Source organism: Capricornis sumatraensis, chromosome 2 (genome assembly GCF_032405125.1).
Source record: "Capricornis sumatraensis isolate serow.1 chromosome 2, serow.2, whole genome shotgun sequence".
Classification (NCBI taxonomy): Eukaryota; Metazoa; Chordata; class Mammalia; order Artiodactyla; family Bovidae; genus Capricornis; species Capricornis sumatraensis.
In genome coordinates, this window is record NC_091070.1 from 15,575,879 (window position 1) to 15,599,917 (window position 24,039).

The window sequence follows — 24,039 nt, forward strand, 5'->3', positions numbered from 1 at the left end:
CCATCGCTCCCTGCTGGCTTTCAGCCGGCTCACTCTGCAAAGCGGCGTATCCCCCCTTTAGCAGACGGGCTGGCTCAGGGGACACAACTTCTTTTCCTTGAAAGTTTTTTTTTTTTGTTTTGTTCAGTAAGATTGCTTCATATGATCAACATCTCATTTCTGCGAGGGTCCCGGAGGACCGCAGTAAAGACGGGTTTTATTCTCACAGACGCGCTGTTGCACAAATAGCGTAGTGCACGGCCTTTTCATGAACTTGAGATGAATGCCTGCCGTTCTCCAGGTTTGAGGATGGCATGGCTGCAGAACGAGAGGCACATTCTATTACACTAATTAGCTGGACAACCTTGGGCGGCGGGCCAAGGTGACATCTGCTGGCTTTTCTAAGTCTTAAGATTCTACCCCTGAGCCACTTAACCACCCCAGGCCTCATTTTCTCCATCTCCAAACCGAAGGGGCTCACCTCGTGACCTCTCGGGTCCTTCCTTGGCTCTGTGAACGACACTGACCCTGCCTCTACTGGCCCCCACCCCCCAGCCCCCGAGTCTGTTCCCATGAAAACCATTTCCTACTCTGACAACCTCCCAAGCCGCCCCTTTCCCACACCTGGTTTGTGTGCTCAGTTGCTAAGTCGTGCCCGACTCTTTGCGACCCCATGGACCATAGCCCACCAGGCTCCTCTGTCCACGGGATTCGCCAGGCAAGAACACTGGAGTGGGTTGCCATGTCCTTCTCCAGGGGAATCTTCCTGATCCCCACAGCTGGTTTAACCCAGCCCTAAAATTTCAATCACTGTCACATGCTGGTTTGGAGATTCCCAAAGTCAACGCGTGGGGAAGGGAAGAGGAAGGGAATAGCGGGAAGCGGAAGGGAACAGCAGGAAAAGGAAGCGGGGGACCCTTCTCCCTTATGCAGTCAGTCATTTCTAGAGATGACAAAGTTAACACAGACTCTCTTTCTAAGAAGAATTTAAGACATTTTCCTCCATGGCCCCCCCTTCCCTTTCCCTGTGCACTGTCGCTTCAGCCGTGTCTGACTCTTTGCAACCCTAAAGACCATACCCCACCAGGCTCCTCTGTCCGTGGGACGCTCCCAGGCAAGAATACTGGAGTGGATGGCCATGCCCTCCTCCAGGGGATCTTCCTGACCCAGGGACTGAACTTGCATCTCCTGCGTCTCCAGCATTGCTGGTGGGTTCTTTACCTACTGAGCCCACCTGGGAAGGCCTCTTTTCTTGAAGAAGTGAAGTGAAGTTGCTCAGTAGTGTCCACCTATTTGTGACCCCATGGACTGTAGCCTACCAGGCTCCTCTGTCCATGGAATTTTCCAGGCAAGAGTACTGAGTGGGTTGCCATTTTCTTCTCCAGGGGATCTTCCTGACCCAGGGTTCGAACCCGGGTCTCCTGCATTGCAGGCAGATTCTTTCCCATCTGAGCCTCCAGGGAAGGCTCTTTTCTTAGGTGTTGTCAAAACCTGCTGCACTCTCCCAGCTTCACTAGGAGCCTGTACCTCCCCTTCCCACTCCTCTGCTAACCGCCTGGGTGGCTCACTTCCTCCTGACTATGACTCCTTTCTACTTCCTTTCCCTCTAAGCAGTTGGAGAGAAGGACCTGCTGACCCTCCGGACCTCCCAACAGGGCACTTCAGAAATCAACCCTCTGCTCTCCCGCTCCCAGAGGGCTGGAGGCCCCAGGGCTCAGCTGGCTCTGAGTACCGGCTCTGGAGTCAGAGGGTTCAAAGCCGAGTGTCACCATTCTTTCACTGGCTGTGTGCTCCTGAGCAAGTCACTTAAACTCTGCAAAACTGGTGATAGTACCACATTTCACTTCACGGGGTTGTCATTAGAATCAAGTAAGTTAATTTACATCAAGTATTTAGCACAGTACTTGGCACACAGGATGAGACGGGGGAACAGCCATTGCTATTTCCATTATGATGATAATGAGAATGCTTTTAACTCCAGTCTCCACTCCCTGTGCTCAAGACACTGTCTTTCTCCTCCACAATCCTATAACCGAACCCCTGCCCAGAGATGGGTGCTGGCTAGGTGTGCATAGCCATCGCTCCATACTTTCTGCTTCTTACCCCCTCGCTCCCCTGCTTCCCAGGTTACTGCTGCCTCTGGCTCAACCTGTCGGGACCCCTCAGCCAACATGCCGGGCAGCCAACCCAGGAAGAATGAGACACACCCACCCTCCCCACCTGGCCGGCCGCCCACCATCTACACACCCCCAGTCCCCACGCGCCAGCCGCCCGCCACTTCCCGTGAGGCTGACTCGGTCTCCAGGTTCACCCTCAGCCTTCTCAGTGCACACCCTTCTCACGGTGTCCATCTCCTGCTTTTTACTTTCTCTGCCACTTGGCTCCCTTCCTTCACTTCAGCCACTTTTGTTTATCCCTGTCTCAAAAGCAACTTTTTCTGCCTTTTGAGTCCTTTCCAAATGACTCCCTACTTCTAAGAAGCTCCTAGCATTAGGTGAGACTGTTTTTATGCTCCTTAGCACACCCGACTCTCTATATCACAAGACAGTCTCAGAAAGAACCCCAACCAGTGCTTTCTGTCTCTCGGCCTGATGGAGTCGACCAGAGAAAACAGCACGGTGCCTACTCAGAACTCCTGTCCTCGTCCTCTCAACTCAAACCCTAATTCTGCTTTAGTTGGTAATGAGCCTAACTAAAAATATTCCACTCCCTAGCCTCTTTTGCACCGAGGGGTGAGCATATACATTCCCGATCAATGAGAAAGGTGCAGCAGTCCCTCGAAAGCATATCTATCCCCTCACCTCCAAAAGACAAATTCTTGCTAAGAAAGAATGCTTTGTCTTTTCCATATCATCCACCATTCTTCTTGCCTGGAAAACAGAGGTGAGGTCTGGAGGTACAGCAGCCATTATACCACTATGAGGCACAGCATGATGACAAAGGACCACATGCAAAGGATGGTGGGCAGGAAGATGGAAAGAGTTCCATCCCTGCTGTCACCACAGAGCTGCCGCCTCAGCCCTGGACCACAAAGTCCTGGACCTCCTATTTTCTGAGATAAACCTCTTTCCATTTAGATCTCTACTAATACGGTTCTCTGCTGCTTGCCAATGCAGGAGCCTCAGGAGACAGGATTTTGATCCCTGGGTTGAGAAGATCCCTCGGAGGAGGAAATGGCAACCCACTCTAGTATTCTTGCCATGGTAACGTCATGGACAGAAAAGCCTGGTGGGCTAGAGTCCATGAGGTCACAAAGAGCGGGACATAAGAGAGTCACTGAGCACACATGTACATTTTTGCTTGTAGATGAATTCAACCTCAGATGAACTCAACCTCACTAATACAACAAAACTAGTGGCAAATGAGAAGTCATTCCAGGTGAGGAGGAACACATATCCTGTGCAAAAACCACCCTCATGAAATCATAATTAGGTAACCTTAATAAGTAGTCTCATAAGAGAGAGCAATGATCTGAAATGGATACATGAGGAGAGCAATTCACAGGAAATGGATGAGTGACATCACCAAAATCTGCCGGAAAAAAGAGGGATGTCACACTCAAGGGAAAAGCTGAGCAGGCCTCTCTGCAACTCCATCCAGTCTGGAGAGAGAAGCACTCGCTATACAGAGTGGAGCTGGGGCAGCCCTTAAGAGGAGGCCTCTGTGGGAGAAACGGGTGTCTTCTATCTGCAAATTCCCCAAGATGCTGCCACATCAGAAAAGCATTCAGAGGAGGTGTAATCGTGTGTCCCTTGCACCACTGGTCACAGCTGTCAACACATCCAAGGCTCCTGGTAAAGCACATGCCTGGAACTCACAGCCCTGCATGCAGGTCCTTCTCTGCCTTGTCCACTGACTTCCTTCACTTCTCCAGGCAGACTGCGGGCTTCCGTCTCCCCCGGGCTCTGCCTGCTCCAAGCACACTGGGGCACATCCAGGCCTCCTCCACCGGCCCCTGTGCCTGGAAGGCCTGCCGCGTCTCGGAGTCTGTCAACTATTCCATTTCAAGGCCGTGGTTGTATGCACCCAGATGATTTGTCTCGAGCGGCTGTCCAGAAAGCACAGTTCAGACGGACAGACACTCTTTCTGAGTTGTGCAGGGCCTTAGAGACCATTCGGCTGAAAAGACAGAGTCCAGGGGTGTGGAGCTGGGGGCACCAGGAGAAGCTGGACTGCCCCGCTTTCTCCCAGACAGAGCTGGTGGGAAGAAATCCCGGGGCCACAGGGCTTGAACACCTGGGATTTCCCAGGACCGTGACATCCTACAGCTGAGTGGGGGAGCTTCGAGATCATCTAGTCCAAACCCCCTGGGAACCTCAGCCCAAAGAGTCCACATGACCCGCCTGCGCCGGGGTCACAGGGGAGCGGGTGACAGACAGGGCGACAAGACTAGACCACAGGCAGATGTTTCAACTTCCAGCAGGCACGGGGAGGGGCGCGGGGCGGGGCAGGAAGGAGTGATCCTCGGAAGGAGGGGGTTGGTGCGGGGGAAGTATGGGGGTGATGGGCAGGGGAAACAGCCTCCCAGGCAGATGCCTGCCTTCATTTCATGAATGCCTGGCGCGCCTGCTCTGGGCTGAGAGCCCATGGACCACTCTGCCCTCAGCCTTGGCAGGAGCCACGGCCGAAACCTGTAAGTAGAACCGGCTTCAGAGCTGGCTGCCTGGGGATGGATCCAATTCTTGGAGGGGACGGATCCAGTTCTTGGAGGGCACAGCAGGCTTAGAAGGAACGAACGTTTCTGATGCTAACTGAACTGAACCACGAGCCCAGCTGGGCCTGTTGACCATGTGACTGGCGTGGCCTTGGCCTGTGTAGACCGCATCCTTCGCACTCACCATCCCTGTGGGCAGGCAGCCGGGGAAGCCGTGGGTCACACGTTCACCGTGTGCTGCTCTGCCCTTGAGGAACATCCGCTGAGACTCCAGCCAGTGCACACACACAACGCCAGGGGTCAAGGGCACGAAACAGAAGGTGGCAAGGCGCAGAGAAGAAGAGCATGACCCACGGTCAGACTCACCTGGTCAAATCCTGCCGGGCTCTTACTGGCTGTGTGGCCGTGAGCAGGTTAGTCAGCCTTTCTGAAGCTTTGTTCCTTGTCTTTTAGTGGGGATAATAAGAGAACCTACCTAATGGGGTGTAGGGGGGGCTTTGAGGATAAATTAAGACAACTGTGCTTAGCACAGAAGCCAGTGCCAAAGCCACAGTAAGCACCGTGTGTGTGTGTTTTCCCATCCATACAACAAGAGGGCTGGGCATGACGTGTGGGTTGTCTACACACGCTTCTGCAGTGTGGCCCCAGAAGGTGGAATCTGGGTCAGAGGATGGAGCTGCAAATTTCCTAAAGAGGAGCTGTTTAAAAAAACATGGTGGGGGTGGGGGGGTGTTGTGTGTTTGTATATAAGTGTATTTACATGTAATATATGTGTGTACACACACACACACACACACACACACACACAGAATCCTCCCTCCATATCCATGGGTTCTACATCTGCAGATTCAACCAACCACGGATTGAAAATATCTGAAGGAAGAAAAAAGTCTCAAAAAGCAAAACTTTATAACTTGCCATACCCTGCCAACTCTTTACATAGCATTTACTTTGTATTTACAACTATTTACATAAAAGTTATGACCAACCTAGATAGCATAATGAAAAGCATAGAGATTACTTTGCCAACAAAGGTCCGTCTAGTCAAGGCTATGGTTTTTCCAATGGTCATGTATGGATGCGAGAGTTGGACTGTGAAGAAGGCTGAGTGCCAAAGAATTGAGGCTTTTGAACTGTGGTGTTGGAGAAGACTCTTGAGAGTCCCTTGGACTGCAAGGAGATCCAACCAGTCCATTCTGAAGGAGATCAGCCCTGGGTGTTCTTTGGAAGAAATGATGCTAAAGCTGAAACTCCAGTATTTTGGCCACCTCATGCAAAGAGCTGACTCATTGGAAAAGACTCTGATGCTGGGAGGGATTGGGGGCAGGAGGAAAAGGGGATGACAGAGGATGAGATGGCTGGATGGCATCACCGACTTGATGGATGTGAGTTTGAGTGAACTCCGGGAGTTGGTGGTGGATAGGGAGGCCTGGCGTGCTACGAATCATGGGGTCGCAAAGAGTCGGACATAACTGAGCAACTGAACTGACATAGCATTTACATCGTATTATCATAAGTAATGCAGAGATGATTTAAAGTACATGGGAGGATGTGTATAAAGTTATACGCAAATAACACACCATGTGATATAAGGGATTTAAACACTGATGATTTATATACCTATGTGTGTCCTGGAAGGAGTCCCCCTTGGATGCCGAGGGACAACTACATATATATACTTCTGAAGGTTGTATCTACTATGCAAAACTATATAATATATCTATTTTTGTAAAAGATACCAATGAACTGTTATGAGTAGCTACTTCTAGAGAGATGACTAGGAGCGGAAGCAATGGTAGTTTCAGGCAAATTTATCTTCATGTCTTGTTTGAATTTTTATATCATTAAAGTGTCCTTGGTTTGCTTATATAACTACAAAAGACTTTAAAAATATATAAATGTCTCCATTGAATCCCCCAGCAGTGGAAGGAGTTCAGGCAGACCCAAGGCAGCACTGTAGAGGCACCAGAATCTGAAAGGATTTGGACAGAACCTTCTAGTTTCAAGATCTCTGCACTAAGTGATAATCCAGAGAGGCACAGGAACATTCCATAGGACACTGTGCTTTTTCGGCTACCGTAAATTAAGGGACCCCTCCACGGGCCTGTCAATCCCTTCCCGAACCTCAGAGACTCCCTCTTTTACGATCCTACCCCCGGTTCCCAGCTCCAGGTACACGAGAATTTGCACCTCTGCAAAACTAGAAACTGCAAAGGCCCAAAAGTCAAAGCCTTCACAGGGCATGCCAAGAACCTATTCTAGAATCGCTCCTGGCTTTCAATCATAAAGATAAAACCATTTAACTAGTCAAGAAAAGCTGCGGGCCTGAAGGGAAGCTGGGTGCAGGCTCTGGGCAGGGTGGGGATCGGAGCCTGTTACTTTGCAGTCTTAGGCAGCCCTTCCAACAGGCCTCCCTGCAGGTGACTGGGAAGCAGGGCTGCTGATGTGGGCTCTAGAAACGCGGCTCCTGGGTGCCGTGCAGCCTCCGGCCTCAGCTGTCCCCTCCCGGGCTCACACGCACAGGCAGCGGGTCCATCTCCAGTCACTGCATGCACCCTCCTCACCTCCCTAGGCACCAGCCACTCACCTCTGCTCCAGGGAGGGCCTGCGCAGGGCTGCCTGTCAGGAAGACTACTCCACCTTTCAGAGCGGGAAGGGAAGTATCCAAATGCTACTCCATGCGGGGCTTATGGGAACAGACTGCTATCACCTTCAACTGGGAGGCACTTGACAGAATTGCAAGATTCCAATTATTTCATATTTAGTCATCTGCATAAGTAAACTGGTTCTGTGACACTAGACGAGCCATCCAGGCCCCTAAACTGCAATCAGTAGAACACAGAACATCACTTTCATTGATCCAAATGGCAACGCATGAAAATGGCCCTCTCTCAGTCTTCAGTGAAAAAAATGATGTATGCTTCCTATTTGTTCTCCAGCCTATGGAATTTATATGTACTGTATCTGAAGCCTTTGATATTTTCCAAAGAGTCATGTTATGGCTATTACATGAATAAACAATGCAAGTCTCCTTTCACAGCCTGGGAGAATAGCTTGTCTCTTGTCTGCTCATGATTACTTCTATGGAGATAGGCAATTCTGGAGTACTATGCAGCCCTTAAAAATGAGGCAGGTCTACTCTGTATTGAGATTCAGAAAGATCACCAAGAAAGACTGTTATATGATAAAAGAAAAATGCAGAATAGACATGCTACCATTTATTGGGGGGGGGGCATAGTTATAGAACACACTAACTTATATTTTTTGTAAATGCACAGAGTATCTTTGGCAGGAAACTCAATAAAACTAGTGAACAGTGGTTGACACAGGAAGGGAATCAGTATCTGGGGGCACAAAGAAACAGAAAGAAACTTTCCTTTTATATCCCAGCCTTTTTTTTAAAGCTTTAATGAGGCATAACTGACAGAGATTATATATATTTAAGGTGTACAATGTTTACCACAATCAACTTAATACATCCATCATCTCACACAGTTACCATCTGTGTCCATGTATAATGGGAATATTTAAGATCTACTGTCTTAGCAAATTTCACGATCCCAGTCTCTTTAATCTTTTAAATTCTATACCATGATTTTTTTAAATACAGGGAGTCTAGAAAAATGGTACAGATGAACCTATGTGCAGGGCAGGAACAGAGACACAGATGTACAGAATGGACTTGTGGACACAGGAGGGGTAACAGGGAGGGTGGGACAAACTGGGAGAGTAGCTCTGACATAGAAATACATCATCACGTGTAAAACAGCTAGCAGGGAGTACTGCATAGCACAGGGAGCTGAGCTCGGCACTCTGTGGTGACCTGGAGGGGTGGGATGGGGATGTGGACGGGAAGCTCGAGAGGGAGGGGATACATATATGTACAGTTGACTCACTTGGTTGTACAGCAGACACTAACATAGCATCGCAAAGCAATTATACTCTAATAATAAAAATAATAAGAGTTGAAAAAATAAAATTTATTTAAAATAAATAAAAATTCACTCACAGCTCTGATGTCTCAAAAGATGGGGTGCAGTGATACAGTGCCTACCGCGTAAGGCTCTGCACTGTCTCTGCGCCCTGCTCTTTCTCTCTGTCACAGTTCTCTTCAGGAAGTGAGCCACCTTTCTCAACTTAGCTACATTTGAGTTTTAAGGTCAAACAGACCTTACTCCACAAAGAGGCAGAACATCATCACTATGAAAAGGGGTTCTGTCGACCAGAGTTAGACCTGGCGGCACGCGCTGGCCAAAGCGCAGCAAACTCTGTCCCCGTGTCTGCAGGATGAACCAACGCTCACCTTCACCTCTGCCCATGGAGGGTGACCTGCAGTGAGTACCTCACGGCTGTGCGCACGTCGGGGTTGAGTCGGAAAGGACAGCTCTGCAGAGTCCTGCCTTCATGCCCGCTACCTACTAGCCACCAACACAGTACAAGTGTTTGAAGACAAGAGAGTGTAAGGACAGAATGAGCCCAACAAATCACACACTCTTCCCCACTTCCTAAGGACACATTTTTCACTAGTTATATTAATGGATGCAGTTTTGCTATCTATTTCGTCTTCGGGTCCGACTGAACATAAATGATTTACAGCGATAAATGACGCAATGAAATTCTCAATGGTCTACACAAACAAATCAACAAGCTGAAAAAATCCCTGTGAATTCGCTAAGTTCATTAAAGTAAAAAACCCATCTAGATTGTCCTTTATCATCTTTCCATCCAGGTTCTGAACATAGCTTGAGAGCAAGGCGAGAAATTCCTTTTTGGGGAGCCCACACAGATCGAACAAATGGAAGGTGTACATTAGAAACGTATGTTGCTTGGCCCTGAAGCCACTTTTTTTTTTAATCTGTCGCATCTCAGAAGCTATGTGGAGGAAAAGCACGTGTGCAGGCAAAAGCAGTACAGACAAAGACAAGACAGAGGTTCAAGCAGGGGGCTCACACGGGCGTCTCCAAAATCCTCAGTAACAGGCCCAGGGCGCCCGAGCCCTGGGCACAGCTTTTGGAAACGGATGCACAATAACCTATCAAGACTTTCCTTCTCAACCATCTTATGTGCAATGGCCTCATCTGATTTCATCCAACACTGGACAATCATCTCTGATACTTGATCAACCTTGCTGAGAGCTAAATAAATGTTCACTCGTGGTGCTCAGGACCCCTGGAGACATTGCCATGTCATGCCGATTTTGGGATCCCAGGGCAGCACATGGCTCAGGGCAGCATGTGGAAAAGAAATTCTCCATACTGCTAAACAAAATCGTATCTATTGATGAAAATTCTGAAGGTCAAGGGCTCAAGGATATCTGGTCCCTTTTTAATTACTGGAGCTCTGTAAGAAATGTCCAAAAGACTCAATGATCACGTATGTACTGAGAACCTGTATATGTCAAGTGGTAAGTAATGCAAACGCAAAGGCAGCTGCCACTCTCAAAGAGGTCAGAAAAAGAAAAAAAATAGAAAATGCGGAAAGAGTCACGTGCACTAAAACATTAGCAATGGGAAGGATGTTTTGTTGTACTATTTGCAACTTTTCTATAGATTTGAAAATTTTCAAACTAAAAAGACTGGATGGAGTACGGGGAAAAGCAGGATGAAAGGTGTAATGAATTGTATTTCAGGCAACCAGACAGTTGGAGAGGAAGTATTTTATGGAAGAATTTCTGTTATGAGTGAAAATTAGAAAATTACCATATGACACCTGTTAATGAAATCATAGCTCAAGGCAACAGTCATCAGTGGATACTCTGACCAGTAGGTGGGAGTCTGGTGGGCAATGTAACATGGAGGCCACAGCCCTGACTCCAGGGACCCATCACAGCTTCACATACAGTGGGAGCCGGGACACCTGTGCCTATGGACAAGACGCAGCAGAATGTGCACAACACGACCTCCAAAGCGCTTCTGCCAGATGGTGAGTCTGTGTCTAACCATCAGCCGACCTAGATCTAACTCCCAGCCTCACTGGGAACATGGGGGCCAGAGGAGCAAGTCAGATACCACAACTAGGAATCAACAGGCCAAATCCAGAATGTGAGACACCCTTTAGGACAAATTTCTCAAAGGAAAAAAAAAAATCAATGGCATGGGAGAAAAAAAGAGGCGGGTGTGGGGTGGGGATGGCTGCAGAATGAGAGAGACTAAAGACATGTAATGACTACATACAGGTGGGGACCTTGATTTGCCCTTTTTGTTATACAATCAACCATAAAAAGACATCGAGACAATGGAAGTGCTCGTGAATATACTCTGGCTATCAGATGACATTAAGGAACCATTATTAATTTTGATAGGCGTGATAATGGAAGGATGGCTAATAAACAAAAACAGTCCCTATCAGTTAACAAAAATTATCTTCAACAAGAACGGAAGGAGGGAGGAGGGCAATGACATTTTAATATGTTGTCGAGCACCTCTGCTCATCCTTGGCCTCATAAAGGATAAAGGATTTTTCATGCCCACAGTATACCATTATATATATCTATCCCAGCACCTCCCCATCTCTTTCAAGACTTGGGGGCACTTAATAACAGCTGAATAGAAAACTGGGGTTGGACAAATGAGACTGCTTGTGGCTGCTGGTGACAGCTCAGGGTCCTTGGCAGATCTAAGCTGGGCCCCAAAGGCCCACCTATATCCTGCACACAGCACACCAGTGGGCAGGCTCTAGCTAACCCACCTTCAGTGACATCTTTCTAAGAAACTGACTTCTATGGGGATGGGCAGCTTGGAACAGAGCTACTTTAAAGAGGACAAAACACAGGTCTGCAACTGTGCTCACAGATCTAGGAGCCTGGCGGCTCTGAATTTTTTGCCTTTCACACTTTGATAGCCTAATAAGAATTAACTACTCGCTGCTAACAAGATGGTAAAGAGACTCCGGTATGGCAATGACACCGAGGGAGAGGACAGAAGCCCTTTAGTATTCTTGGAACATCTCTGCCATTAAAAAAAAAAAAAAAAAAGCAAGAAGGAAAGAGAGAAGGAGGAGGGAAGGGGGCAACCTGAGGACCAGCACACGGGCTGTTCTACCGCCATCTTGATGTCCTTGACGCGTGCAGATGGTGTGGAAGTGGCTGGCACCAGAACAGCCCATGAGAAGGAATGAGCGGCCAATGGAGATTTATGTGAGGAGAGTGAGATGGACAAGGTAAAATTGTCAGGAGGAGTTGTTAGAAAGTAAAATATATTGTGACAATTCCACTCCTGCCATTCATCAATAAACTGACAGATCATTTAGTGTCAATTAGGAGTGATAGATGGACAAGTCCCCATGATCCTGGGCCAAAATTAATGGCTGGGAGGGAGAAGGTGATTGAAAATGACGGCTGACATTGAGAGCAAAGTCCTGAAAGTCCCCGAGGGGCCATTACTTGCCTCATTCCCTTGCAGATCAATGCAGGGACAAACCCAAAAACAGATACTTTGAGACAAAACTTAATCAGACTACCTTTCCTTTCTCTCTTTCCCAAGTCTGACTGACTCTTGTTCAGCTCTATTCCCCACTGGGTACAAGTGCCCCACCTCGGACAACTTCAGAGCCAAGGCCAGCCTGGCTCCAAGATGGATTCTTTGGCATAGCTGTGTCTGGGGTGCCGGAAGAGGGAATAGGCAGTGATTCCAGGTCTCGGGCCATTCCTGAATACAGCTCTTTCCTAAATGGCTCAGGGGTGAGTATTTGGGTTCCAGCAGCCAACAGCTCTGATCAGGGAGGTGGGCAACACATGCCCTGCTTTCTAGCTTGGACAGGTTTATGCAAATAAAACAAAGGTATCCCAGAAATTCACACCCCTGTGGCTGTGGGCTGTGAGCCTCTCAGTGAACAGCCTCTTTCCCGTTTCCCACTGGGACAACACAGACCTCTCTAAGCCTCACCTTCCTTCTCCCCACCCTGTACTGGGATATCTTAAAAACTAGAATCTACCCAATATGGTTGGTGTAATGCACAGGTAAGGTGCAGCTATGGACTGAATGTTTATGGCCCCCCAAATTCAAACGTTGAAACCCTAATCCCCAATTCAATGGTGTTTGAAGGTGGGGCCTTTGGGAACTAATTGGAGTTAGATGAGGTCATGAGGGTGGAGCCCCCATGATGGGATTAGTGCCCTCATAAAATAAGGAAGAGACATGAGATGTCTCCCCAAAGGCCCACCTATATTCTGCACACAGCACACCAGTGGGCAGGCTCTAGCTAACCCACCTTCGGTGACATCTTTCTAAGAAACTGACTTCTATGGGGATGGGCAGCTTGGAACAGAGCTACTCCATGCTGGCATCCAGATCTCAAAATTCTAGCCTCCAGCACTGTGAGAAATAAATGCTTGCTGTTTAAACCACCCTGATTATGAGACTGTTGTAGAAGCCTGAGCTGACTGAGACAGGTGCCTAGCACATCCCTAAAGAATTTAAGGGCACACTATTTTTAGTGTGACTTCTCTGCTCTAACCAGACTGACAAATGGTAACTACTTCCCACCCCCAACACTTACATCTACACTAATCCTTTCCCATGATCCTCTTTGCCCACTAGAATTCCCCCAGCTTGACCCCCAGCTCCTCTTCAAGGCGCTCCTTGACCACAGTGATTACTCTCCTCTGACATCACATCATAGAGGTTGGGCCACTCCATTGGTTTCTCACTTACAATGTGCTCCAGGCGATCCTGGTTTTTGTGCATGAAAATGCCTCATCTCCCCAGCTGGAACCCAAGTTCTTGTGGGGCAGAAAGCCTACTGACACTCTGGACTCCCTGGGGTGCCTGCAAATAGCAGGAGTTCATGCTTCCAGCTTCATGGGGCAGACCCTCCACGCAGCCCAGCAACTGCCTCTCTTACGGCTGGCTGATCCCCTTTCCTCTTCCTGCTTCCAATCTGTTCTACTAGGCTCCAGATCCCAGCTCTTCTTTGCTCAAACAAGTTTAACACTCAAGTTTGCCCTCCCACTTTGAAAAAAAGAAGGGGAGAAAAAGAGGTCAATTAAAAATGAAGTAGCCCCCAATTCCCTACTTCCCTCAGCCTTTCTTGATAACTTATAGGCCTTTCCAAACCCCCTCTTTCCCTGAAGGAAAAAATGTCTCTGCCTCTTCCTGTCCAAGGTTAGTCAGCCTTTCTTGGAAGGTTTTATCCCATCCCTCAGGATGCTATTTCTTTACACCACCTCCCTTTCATCTATAATCACTCTTTGCCAGGTATTACACACACGAGGCTCAACACAGATTCCTCCTTCCAAATGCCATCCTACCTGTGTCTGCACCTTTTCATCGTAAGAGCCTGTACCACTGTTCCCAACCCCTCACTTCCATCTTCCTCTTCCACATGCTGTAACTGACTCTGGCCCCAACACAAATCACTGTAATCACTTTCTCAAAGGCCCCTAGTAATCTCCAGACAGCCAAATCCAAGGCTCTGTCCTTGCCTTCTATTTGTACAGATGGCTCAAATTGCAACTGCTTTTCAACCTCTCTCCTAGATTCCTACACTGAGGAAATGATCTATATTCTCTGCCACTGGCTCCCAAGTCAAGTCTTTCTGCCTTCCTCATCTGATGACACCACTACCCAACCGGTCACCGAGATCAGGCACCTTGCAATGACCTTAAACTCTGCCCTCTGCCCTGTACCCAACCAATGGCACTTCTGTTAACTCTTTCTCCAAAATGTCTCCTAATCTTCTTCCTGTCCATGTTCACACCACTGCCTTGGTTCAGGCTCTTCATACAGAGTATCACCTCCTCAATAGATCTGCCAGTTCCCAGAGTTCTAGTCCCACACTGACCCAGTAAGTGACCCACCAGAACTACTGATCTCATCATTCATGTGTTCAATAAATAGTCACTGAGAGCTTATTATGGCCTGGCACTGTCTGAGGGACCTGGGGGTATGTGATCAAGTGTAAGTCTCCTCTCACAGAGCTAACAAGACAGTAGAGAGAAAAACACAATACGTGTATGTGTGTTTACACATATGCGGGCTTCCCTGGTGGCTCAGATGGTAATGAGTCTGCCTGCAATCCAGGAGATCTGGGTTCTATCCCTGGGCTGGGAAGATACCCTAGAGAGGGGAATGGCTACCCACTCCATTTTTGCCTGGAGAATTCCATGGACAGAAGAACCTGGCAGGCTACAGTCCATGGGGTAGCAAAGTCTGAGCAACACACGACTGAGTAACTAACACACACACACACCACACACATGTATATGGACATATGTCAGGTGGTGACTCTCCCAGCGGGAGGTGGGGAACAGTGATGAAGGGTGCTATATACAGCGAGGTCACATGGAGCCTGGGAAGCCATGGGAAAGACTGTGCGGTTTACTTTTGGGGGGAGATGTCCTGGAGGGTTCTGAGCTGTTAAAAGTGAAATGACCTCACCTGTGCTGTAAAGAGGTCATTCTGGGTCCTGCAGTTGAGACTGAAAAAGGCAGAGGTAGGCAGGGAGGAGGGCCTGGCTCGAGTCAGCGCCAGGAATGATGCTGGCAGTGCAGACAACAGGTGTGCTTGAAGTTTAGAATGAACATGGTTTGCTGATGGACTGAACCTGAGTGGAGAAGCAAGAGTCCAGCATGATCCCAAAGTTCAGAGTCTGAGTGAAAGGGAAGGTGGGGCCCATTTATGGAGACCTGAGGGGGCTTGGGGAGGTGCAGGCTAGGGAAAGGGTGAAAGTGGGGGAAGGCGCAGAAATTAAGAGGACCAATTTGGATACGTTTTCTTGGCAAAACTTGGCAAAACTCTATTAATCTTTGCCCTGCTTCATTCCGCATTCCAAGGCCAAATTTGCCTGTTACTCCAGGTGTTTCTTAACTTCCTACTTTTGCATTCCAGTCCCCTGTAATGAAAAGGACATCTTTTTGGGGCGTTAGTTCTAAAAGGTCTTGGAGGTCTTCATAAAACCGTTCAACTTCAGTTTCTTCAGCGTTACTGGTTGGGGCAGAGACTTGGATAACTGTGATATTGAATGGTTTGCCTTGGAGACGAACAGAGATCATTCTGTCGTTTATGAGATTGCATCCAAGTACTGCATTTCAGACTCTTTTGTTGACCATGATGGCTACTCCATTTCTTCTGAGGGATTCCTGCCCGCAGTAGTAGATATAATGGTCATCTGAGTTAAATTCACCCATTCCAGTCCATTTTAGTTCGCTGATTCCTAGAATGTCGATGTTCATAGCAAACACCCTCTCGAACAACACAAGAGAAGACTCTACACATGGACATCACCAGATGGTCAACATCGAAATCAGATTGATTATATTCTTTGCAGCCAAAGATGGAGAAGCTCTATACAGTCAACAAAAACAAGACCAGGAGCTGACTGTGGCTCAGATCATGAACTCCTTATTGCCAAATTCAGACTCAAATTGAAGAAAGTAGGGAAAACCACTAGACCATTCAGGTATGACCTAAATCAAATCCCTTATGATTATACAGCGGAAGTGAGAAATAGATTTAAGGGCCTAGATCTGATAGAGTGCCTGATGAACTATGGACTGAGGTTCGTGACACTGTACAGGAGACAGGGATCAAGACCATCCCCATGGAAAAGAAATGTAAAAAAGCAAAATGGCTGTCTGGGGAGGCCTTACAAATAGCTGTGAAAAGAAGAGAGGCGAAAAGCAAAGGAGAAAAGGAAAGATATAAGCATCTGAATGCAGAGTTCCAAAGAATAGCAGGAAGAGATAAGAAAGCCTTCTTCAGCGATCAATGCAAAGAAATAGAGGAAAACAACAGAATGGGAAACACTAGAGATCTCCTCAAGAACATCAGAGATACCAAGGGAACATTTCATGCAAAGATGGGCTCGATAAAGGACAGAAATGGTATGGACCTAACAGAAGCAGAAGATATTAAGAAGAGGTGGCAAGAATACACGGAAGAACGGTACAAAAAAGATCTTCATGACCCAGATAATCATGATGATGTGATCACTAATCTAGAGCCAGACATCCTGGAATGTGAAGTCAAGTGGGCCTTAGAAAGCATCACTACGAACAAAGCTAGTGGAGGTGATGGAATTCCAGTTGAGCTGTTTCAAATCCTGAAAGATGATGCTGTGAAAGTGGTGCACTCAATATGCCAGCAAATTTGGAAAACTCAGCAGTGGCCACAGGACTGGAAAAGGTCAGTTTTCATTCCAATTCCAAAGAAAGGCAATGCCAAACAATGCTCAAACTACCGCACAATTGCACTCATCTCACATGCTAGTAAAGTCATGCTCAAAATTCTCCAAGCCAGGCTGCAGCAATACGTGAACCGTGAACTCCCTGATGTTCAAGTTGGTTTTAGAAAAGGCAGAGGAACCAGAGATCAAATTGGTAACATCCTCTGGATCATGGAAAAAGCAAGAGAGTTCCAGAAAAACATCTATTTCTGCTTGATTGACTATGACAAAGTCTTTGACTGTGTGGATCACAATAAACTGTGGAAAATTCTGAAAGAGATGGGAATACCAGACCACCTAACCTGTCTCTTGAGAAATCTGTATGCAGGTCAGGAAGTAACAGTTAAAACTGGACATGGAACAACAGACTGGTTCCAAATAGGAAAAGGAGTACGTCAAGGGTGTATATTGTCACCCTGCTTATTTAACTTATATGCAGAGTACATCATGAGAAATGCTGGACTGGAAGAAACACAAGCTGGAGTCAAGATTACTGGGAGAAATATCAATAACCTCAGATATACAGATGATACCACCCTTATGGCAGAAAGTGAAAAGGAGCTAAAAAGCCTCTTGATGAAAGTGAAAGAGGAGAGTGAAAAAGTTGGCTTAAAGCTCAACATTCAGAAAACTAAGATCATGGCATCTGGTCCCATCACTTCATGGGAAATAGATGGGGAAACAGTAGAAACAGTGTCAGACTTTATTTTTGGGGACTCCAAAATCACTGCAGATGGTGACTGCAGCCATTAAATTAAAAGACGCTTACTCCTTGGAAGAAAAGTTATGACCAACCTAGACAGTATATTCAAGAGCAGAGACATTACTTTGCCAACTAAAGTCCATCTAGTCAAGGCTATGGTTTTCCCTGTGATCATGTATGGATGTGAGAGTTGGACTGTGAAGAAGGCTGAGCGCTGAAGAATTGATGCTGTTGAACTGTGGTATAGGAGAAGACTCTTGAGAGTCCCTTGGACTGCAAGGAGACCCAACCAGTCCATTCTGAAGGAGATCAGCCCTGGGATTTCTTTGGAAGGAATGATGCTAAAGCTGAAACTCCAGTACTTTGGCCACCTCATGTGAAGAGCTGAATCACTGGAAAAGACTCTGATGCTGGGAGGGATAAGGGGCAGGAGGAGAAGGGGACAACCAAGGATGAGATGGCTGGATGGCATCACGGACTCAATGGACATGAGTCTGAGTGAACTCCAGGAGTTGGTGATGGACAGGGAGGCCTGGCGTGCTGCGATTCATGGGGTCGCAAAGAGTCGGACACGACTGAGCAACTGAACTGAACTGAACTGAACTGAATTTGGATACATTAGGACTGAGTTGCACATTCAAGTAGAAAGGAGGTGTGGATGGCTAGATGCTCAGTGGAAGGATTGGGCTAGAGACACAAACTCTGCGCAAGGGTCATCAGTGTGCAGGTGATGGGAGAACACCCAGGACTGAATGGAGATTATGCCAAGAGTGAGCACTGACAGAGAAGAGGAGGCAGGTGGATAAGCCCTGGGCACAGTGCCATTGAGTGGTCAGGACTGGGTCATGGACCAAGGAAACTGAACAAGGAAATCCTTTGAAAAATAACACAGGAAATGGAAAAGGGCCTCCCTCCCAGGAGAAACTGATCTGATCTGGAAAAATCTTTAATATATTCATTCAGGACTTAACATGAGATTCCCTTTTTTTTTTCTCCTCTAAGAAGCAGATATAGGATTTGTCTCATTTCCATATTTCAAAATAAATTCCAGATAATACGAACACAAGAATCCCCTAATAACTTAGTAGGTTCTCACTAGAACTTCTCACTCTTCTTTTTGTACTTGGTTAACATGAAAAACGGAGAAGGCAATGGCACCCCACTCCAGTACTCTTGCCTGGCGAATCCCATGGACAGAGGAGCCTGGTAGGCTGCAGTCCATGGGGTTGCTAGGAGTCGGACACGACTGAGTGACTTCACTTTCACTTTACACTTTCATGCATTGAAGAAGGAAATGGCAACCCACTCCAGCGTTCTTGTCTGGAGAATCCCAGGGATAGGGGAGCCTGGTGGGCTGCTGTCTATGGGGTCACAGAGAGTTGGACACAATTGAAGCAACTTAGCAGTAGCAGCAACATGAAAAAGGAGTGTTATGTTCGGCAAGGAGCAGTGTGGTACTTAATGATATATGAATAGAAAGACCACTGGAACAGAATCATGAGTCCAGAAGTAGACCCAGGCACATGAACAGAAGTAGGCTATAGAGAAGGTGGGAAAGGATGAATTTTCAAATAAGTGATGCTGGGACAAAAGTCATTTAGAAAAAAGAAATAAAACTGGATCCATACCTCATATTATACACCAGAATTAATTTCACATGGATGAGAGATCTAATTTTTAAAATGTAGATCTACATACCAATGTTCTCTTATGTCAGTCTCCCAATGCAATTGAAAAAGAAAATGGGACTTAATCAAACTTACAAGCTTTTGCACAATAAAGGAAACTATAACCAAAATGAAAAGACAACCCACAAATGGAATAAAATATTTGCAAACAATGTGACTGACACAAGCTTAATGTCCAAAATACACAAACAGCTCATATAACTCAACAACAAAAAACCAAACAACCCAATCAAAAAAGTGGGCAGAAGACCTAAACAGACATTTCTCCAAAGAAGACAAACAGATGGCCAGGAGGCACATGAAAAGATGCTCAACATCACTAATTATTAGAGAAATGCAAATCAAAACTACAAGGAGGTACCACCTTATGCCAGACGGTGAGAACGGCCATCATTAAAAAGTCTACAAACAATAAGTGCTGGAAAGGGTGTGGCGAATAGGGAACTCTTTGACACTGTTGATGGGAATGAAGAATAGAGTATGGAGGCTCCTCAGAAAACTAAAAACAGAATCACCATGTGATCTGGCAATCCTGCTCCTGGGCATATTCACAGACAAAGCTGTAGTTCAGAAAGATACACAGCAGCGCTCTTCACAATAGCCAAGACAGGGAAACAACCTCTGTCCATCAGCAGAGGACTGGATAAAGAAGCTGCGGCACTTACATACGATGGAAAATTACTCAGCCACAGAAAGAATGAAATAACGCTATTTGTAGCAACATGGCTGTAACTGGAGATGATCATACGAAGTGAAGTTAGAAAAAGAAAGACAAATATCATATGGTATCACTTACATGCAGAATCTAAAATACGACTCAAATGAACCCATCTATGAAATGGAAAGAGAATCAGGGACATAAAAACTAAAATTGCAGTTGCCAAAGGGGCGGGGGGGGGGCAGGAGAGGGGCGCAGTGGGAGTTTGGGATTATCAGACTGGTATACACAATGGATAAACAACAAGGTCCTACTGTACAGCACAGGGAACTATATTCAATATCCTGGGATAAATTATAGTGGAAAAGAATATGAAAAAGAAGTGAATATGCATGTAAAACTGAGTCACTTTGCTGTACAGCAGTAATTAACACAGCACTGTAAATCAACTATACTTCAATTAAAAATAAATAAATAAAATGTAGGTTTATAACGTGGTCATGTTCCAAGAAAGCGTGATCTATAAAAACAGGTGGGTGTGCACTTATGGGCAACTGAGCTTTGGCGAGGGATGCACGAATATACAATGGAGAAAAGCTGATTTCTTCAACAAGGGGCGATGGGAAAACTCGATAGCTACATGTGAAAGAATGAAATGGCAACATTCTCTAATACCATATACAAAAATAAAGTCAAAATGGATTAAAGACAGGAATGTAAGACCGGATACTATAAAACTCACTGAGGAAAACATAGGCAGAACACCCTGACATAAAATTGCAGCAATGCTTTTTTTTGGATCTCCTAAAGCAAAGGAAATAAAACCAAAAATAAACAAAAGGGGACCTAATTAAACTTAAAAGTTCTTGCACAGAAAAGGAGACCATAAACAAAATGAAAAGACAACATACTGAATGGGAGGAAATATTTGCAAATGACAGGACCAATAAGCAGTTAATATACAACACATATAAACAGCTCATATAACTCAACATAAAAAAAAAAACCCATCATACAACTCAATTAAAAAATGGGTGGAAGAACTAAACAGATACTTTTTTCAAAGAGGAAATGCAGATGGCCAACAGGCACATCAAAAGATGCTAGATATCACTAACCATCAGGGAAATGCAAATCAAAACCACAGTGAGATACCACCTCATACCTGTCAGAATGGCTCTCATCATCAAAAAAAAAAAAAAGGAACACAAACAATAAATGTTAGTAAGGATATGGAGAAAAGGAAACCCTATACACTGTTGGTGGGAATATATATTGATGCAGGCACTGTGGGAAACTGTGAAGGTTTCTAAACAAAAACAAAAAAATGGAACTACTATATGACCCAGCAACTACACTCCTGCGTATATACACAAAAAACAAAAACACCAATTTGAAAAGATACATGCACCCCAATGTTCAAAGCAGCATTATTTACAATTGCCAAAATATGGAAGCAACCTAAATGTCCATCAACAAAGTGAATGGATTAAGAAGAAATGGTGTATACACACACACACACACACACACACACAGATACAGAATGGAATACTATTCAGTCACAAAAAGAACACAATTTTGTCATTTGTACTGACACAGATGGCCGTGTAGGGCATTATGCTAAGCGAAGTAAGTCAGGCAGAGGAAGACAAATACTGTAGATTTCACTGACATGTGGATTCTAAAAAAAATACAACAAACTAGTGAACATAACAAAAAAGAAGCGGACTCACAGAGAACAAGCTAGTGGCTACCAGTGGGGATGGTGGTGAGGAAGGGCAACATAGGGTAGGGGAGTGGCAGGTAAAACTGCTGGGTGTAAGACAGGTTCAAGGGTGTTTACACAACACAGGGGCATACAGTCACTATTCTATAATAATTATAATGGAAAGAAACCTTTAAAATTGCATAAAAAGCAGAGGACTGGCCTGTGGGCCACAGTTTGCTAAGTCTTAGTATATATAAACAAATAAGGATACATTAAAAATTTTGTATATATACTTATTTATTTTGCAGAAAGAAGTAAGTATAGGAAGGGTAAACCAGAAACTAATAAAGAAGTTACCCATAGGAGATGGATAGAAATGAGGTGAAAGGAATAAGGATGCAAGTAGGATATCTCTGAGTATATTTTTCTATACCATTTTGAGACAATAAAAAGTATACAGTACCATTTGTTCTTGCCAAAAACATTTAATTTGAATCTAATCATGAGGAATCAATCAGCAAAATCCAGAGTGTGAGACATTCTACAACTGACCTGGATTCCTCAAAAAAGTCAATACACCGGGTGAAGGTATGGTAGCGGGGAAGGGGAGCTGGAATATTTTAAAGAGTAAAAGATCCTAAAAAGAAATACAACTGTCAACACAGTATATGAACTCTGTTTGGATCTTGGAACTACAAAAGACATTTTGGAGACAACCGGGGAAATTGAGACTATATTTTAAATATTATTAAATCATGAAATTTCTTAGATGTGACAATTATACGGTGATTATTTGGAGAATGTCAATCTTTAGAGATTCATGCCAGAGTGTTCAGAGATTAAATATCATGATGATTGTATCTTGTCTTCAAATGCTTCAGGAGAGAAGAAAGCATATGTGGGGTGTGTGTCTATGTTTAGAGGTGGGGAGAGGAACAGAGGAGGAAGAGGGGAACACTGGAAAAAAATATTTTTGATAATGCTATTTTCAAGGCAACAATTGCTGAAAGAAATTCAGAACAAAAGTAATACCTATTCTTTGAGAAAAGGAAATTCCTCTCCAGAGTTTATCTTTAGTTAAACTATATTGTTGGCCAAGTACAGCAAATATATATACATATACATGTGTACTGGTTTACCATTCATCTAAGACTTAGTATAAGGAAACTGAAGACCAAATGATTTGTAATCCAGCAGTAACTAACAGGCAATTCCAATCTGTTTAGAAAAGTAACTTAAAGAAGAACACCGAATGTCAGAACATGGATGAACTTTTAAAACATTATGCCAAGTGAAAGAAGCCCCTCATAAAAGACCACATAATACAGTAAGTCCCCAACATAAGAACCTTCAAGTTGCAGACTTTCAAAGATGCCAACGTGTGTGCCAGTCCCTGTATGCCAGCTGCTGAACTGTGCTACTGTACTTTTCAAGATACTATATTGTAAGATTAAAAATGTTTTTTTTTGTTTTTTCATGTATGCATTATTTGTGTAAAAAGTGTTATAAACCTGTTACAGTACAGTACTATACAGCTGACTGTGTTGGGTGCGTACCTAGGCTAACTCTGTTGGACTTCTGAACAAGCTCTCAGAATGGAACTCACCCATATGCAGTGGACTTATGGTATATAATTCCATTTACACGAAATGTCCAAAAACAGCAAATCAGAGAGTCAGAAAACAGATTGGTAGTTGTCTAGGGCAGGGGAGCTTGGGGGGAAAAGGGCAGTGATTGCTAATGGGTATGGGGTGAGCAGGGGTGGTAATAAATATGCTCTAAAAGTGACTGTGGTGGTGACAGTACAACTCTGAGTAAACTAGGGAAAGTGAAGTTGCTCAGTCGTGTCCCACTCTTTGCGACCCCCTGGACTGTAGCCTACTGGGCTCCTCCGTCTATGGGATTTTCCTGGCAAAGGTACTGGAGTGGGTTGCCATTTCGTTCTCCAGAGGATCTTCCTGACACAGGGATCAAACCCAGGTCTACCTGCATTGCAGGCAGACGCTTTATCCTCTGAGCCACTAGGGAAGCTAGTGAGTATACTAAGAATGACTCAACTGTACATTTCCAATGGGTGAACTGTCAGGTATAGGAATTACATCTCAACAAAGCTGTTTTAAGAAAACAGAAGAACAACACAGAAACACAGCCCACCCCGTCCCACCCTGAGATGCTGGCACTCACTTGGAAACCTTCACGGAGTCCTCTGCCCAGCGTCCTTGCCGGCGGGGTGGCTTGGGAGGGGGAACCTGCAAGGGACAGAAGCCAACAAAACAGACACTCAGCATCACCATTCCAACAAACTGGGGCCGAGGTTAAGGTCACCTAAACCGACCTTCAACCTACCAAAAGCTTCTGAGTTTAAATACAATACTATGAAACCTGGGTGTTTTCATACCTTTCATACCAGGAGGGCGGTCTGGCACTGTCAACTGAAAGCCCTAGAAATGCTCACACTTTCTGAGCCAACAATTCTAACCCCAGGAA

The 24,039-nt window shown here is 45.6% G+C and overlaps 1 protein-coding gene across 1 annotated transcript in view; it reads right to left on the reverse strand.

Annotated features, from left to right (window-relative positions):
* Positions 1 to 24,039, reverse strand: part of IFT43 (intraflagellar transport 43) — a 110,497-nt gene that overhangs the window by 39,353 nt on the left and 47,105 nt on the right. Inside the window, exon 3 of the mRNA XM_068965733.1 lies at positions 23,737 to 23,801. Coding sequence (XP_068821834.1) covers positions 23,737 to 23,801 — 65 coding nt within the window. The remainder of the gene's footprint in view (positions 1 to 23,736; positions 23,802 to 24,039) is intronic.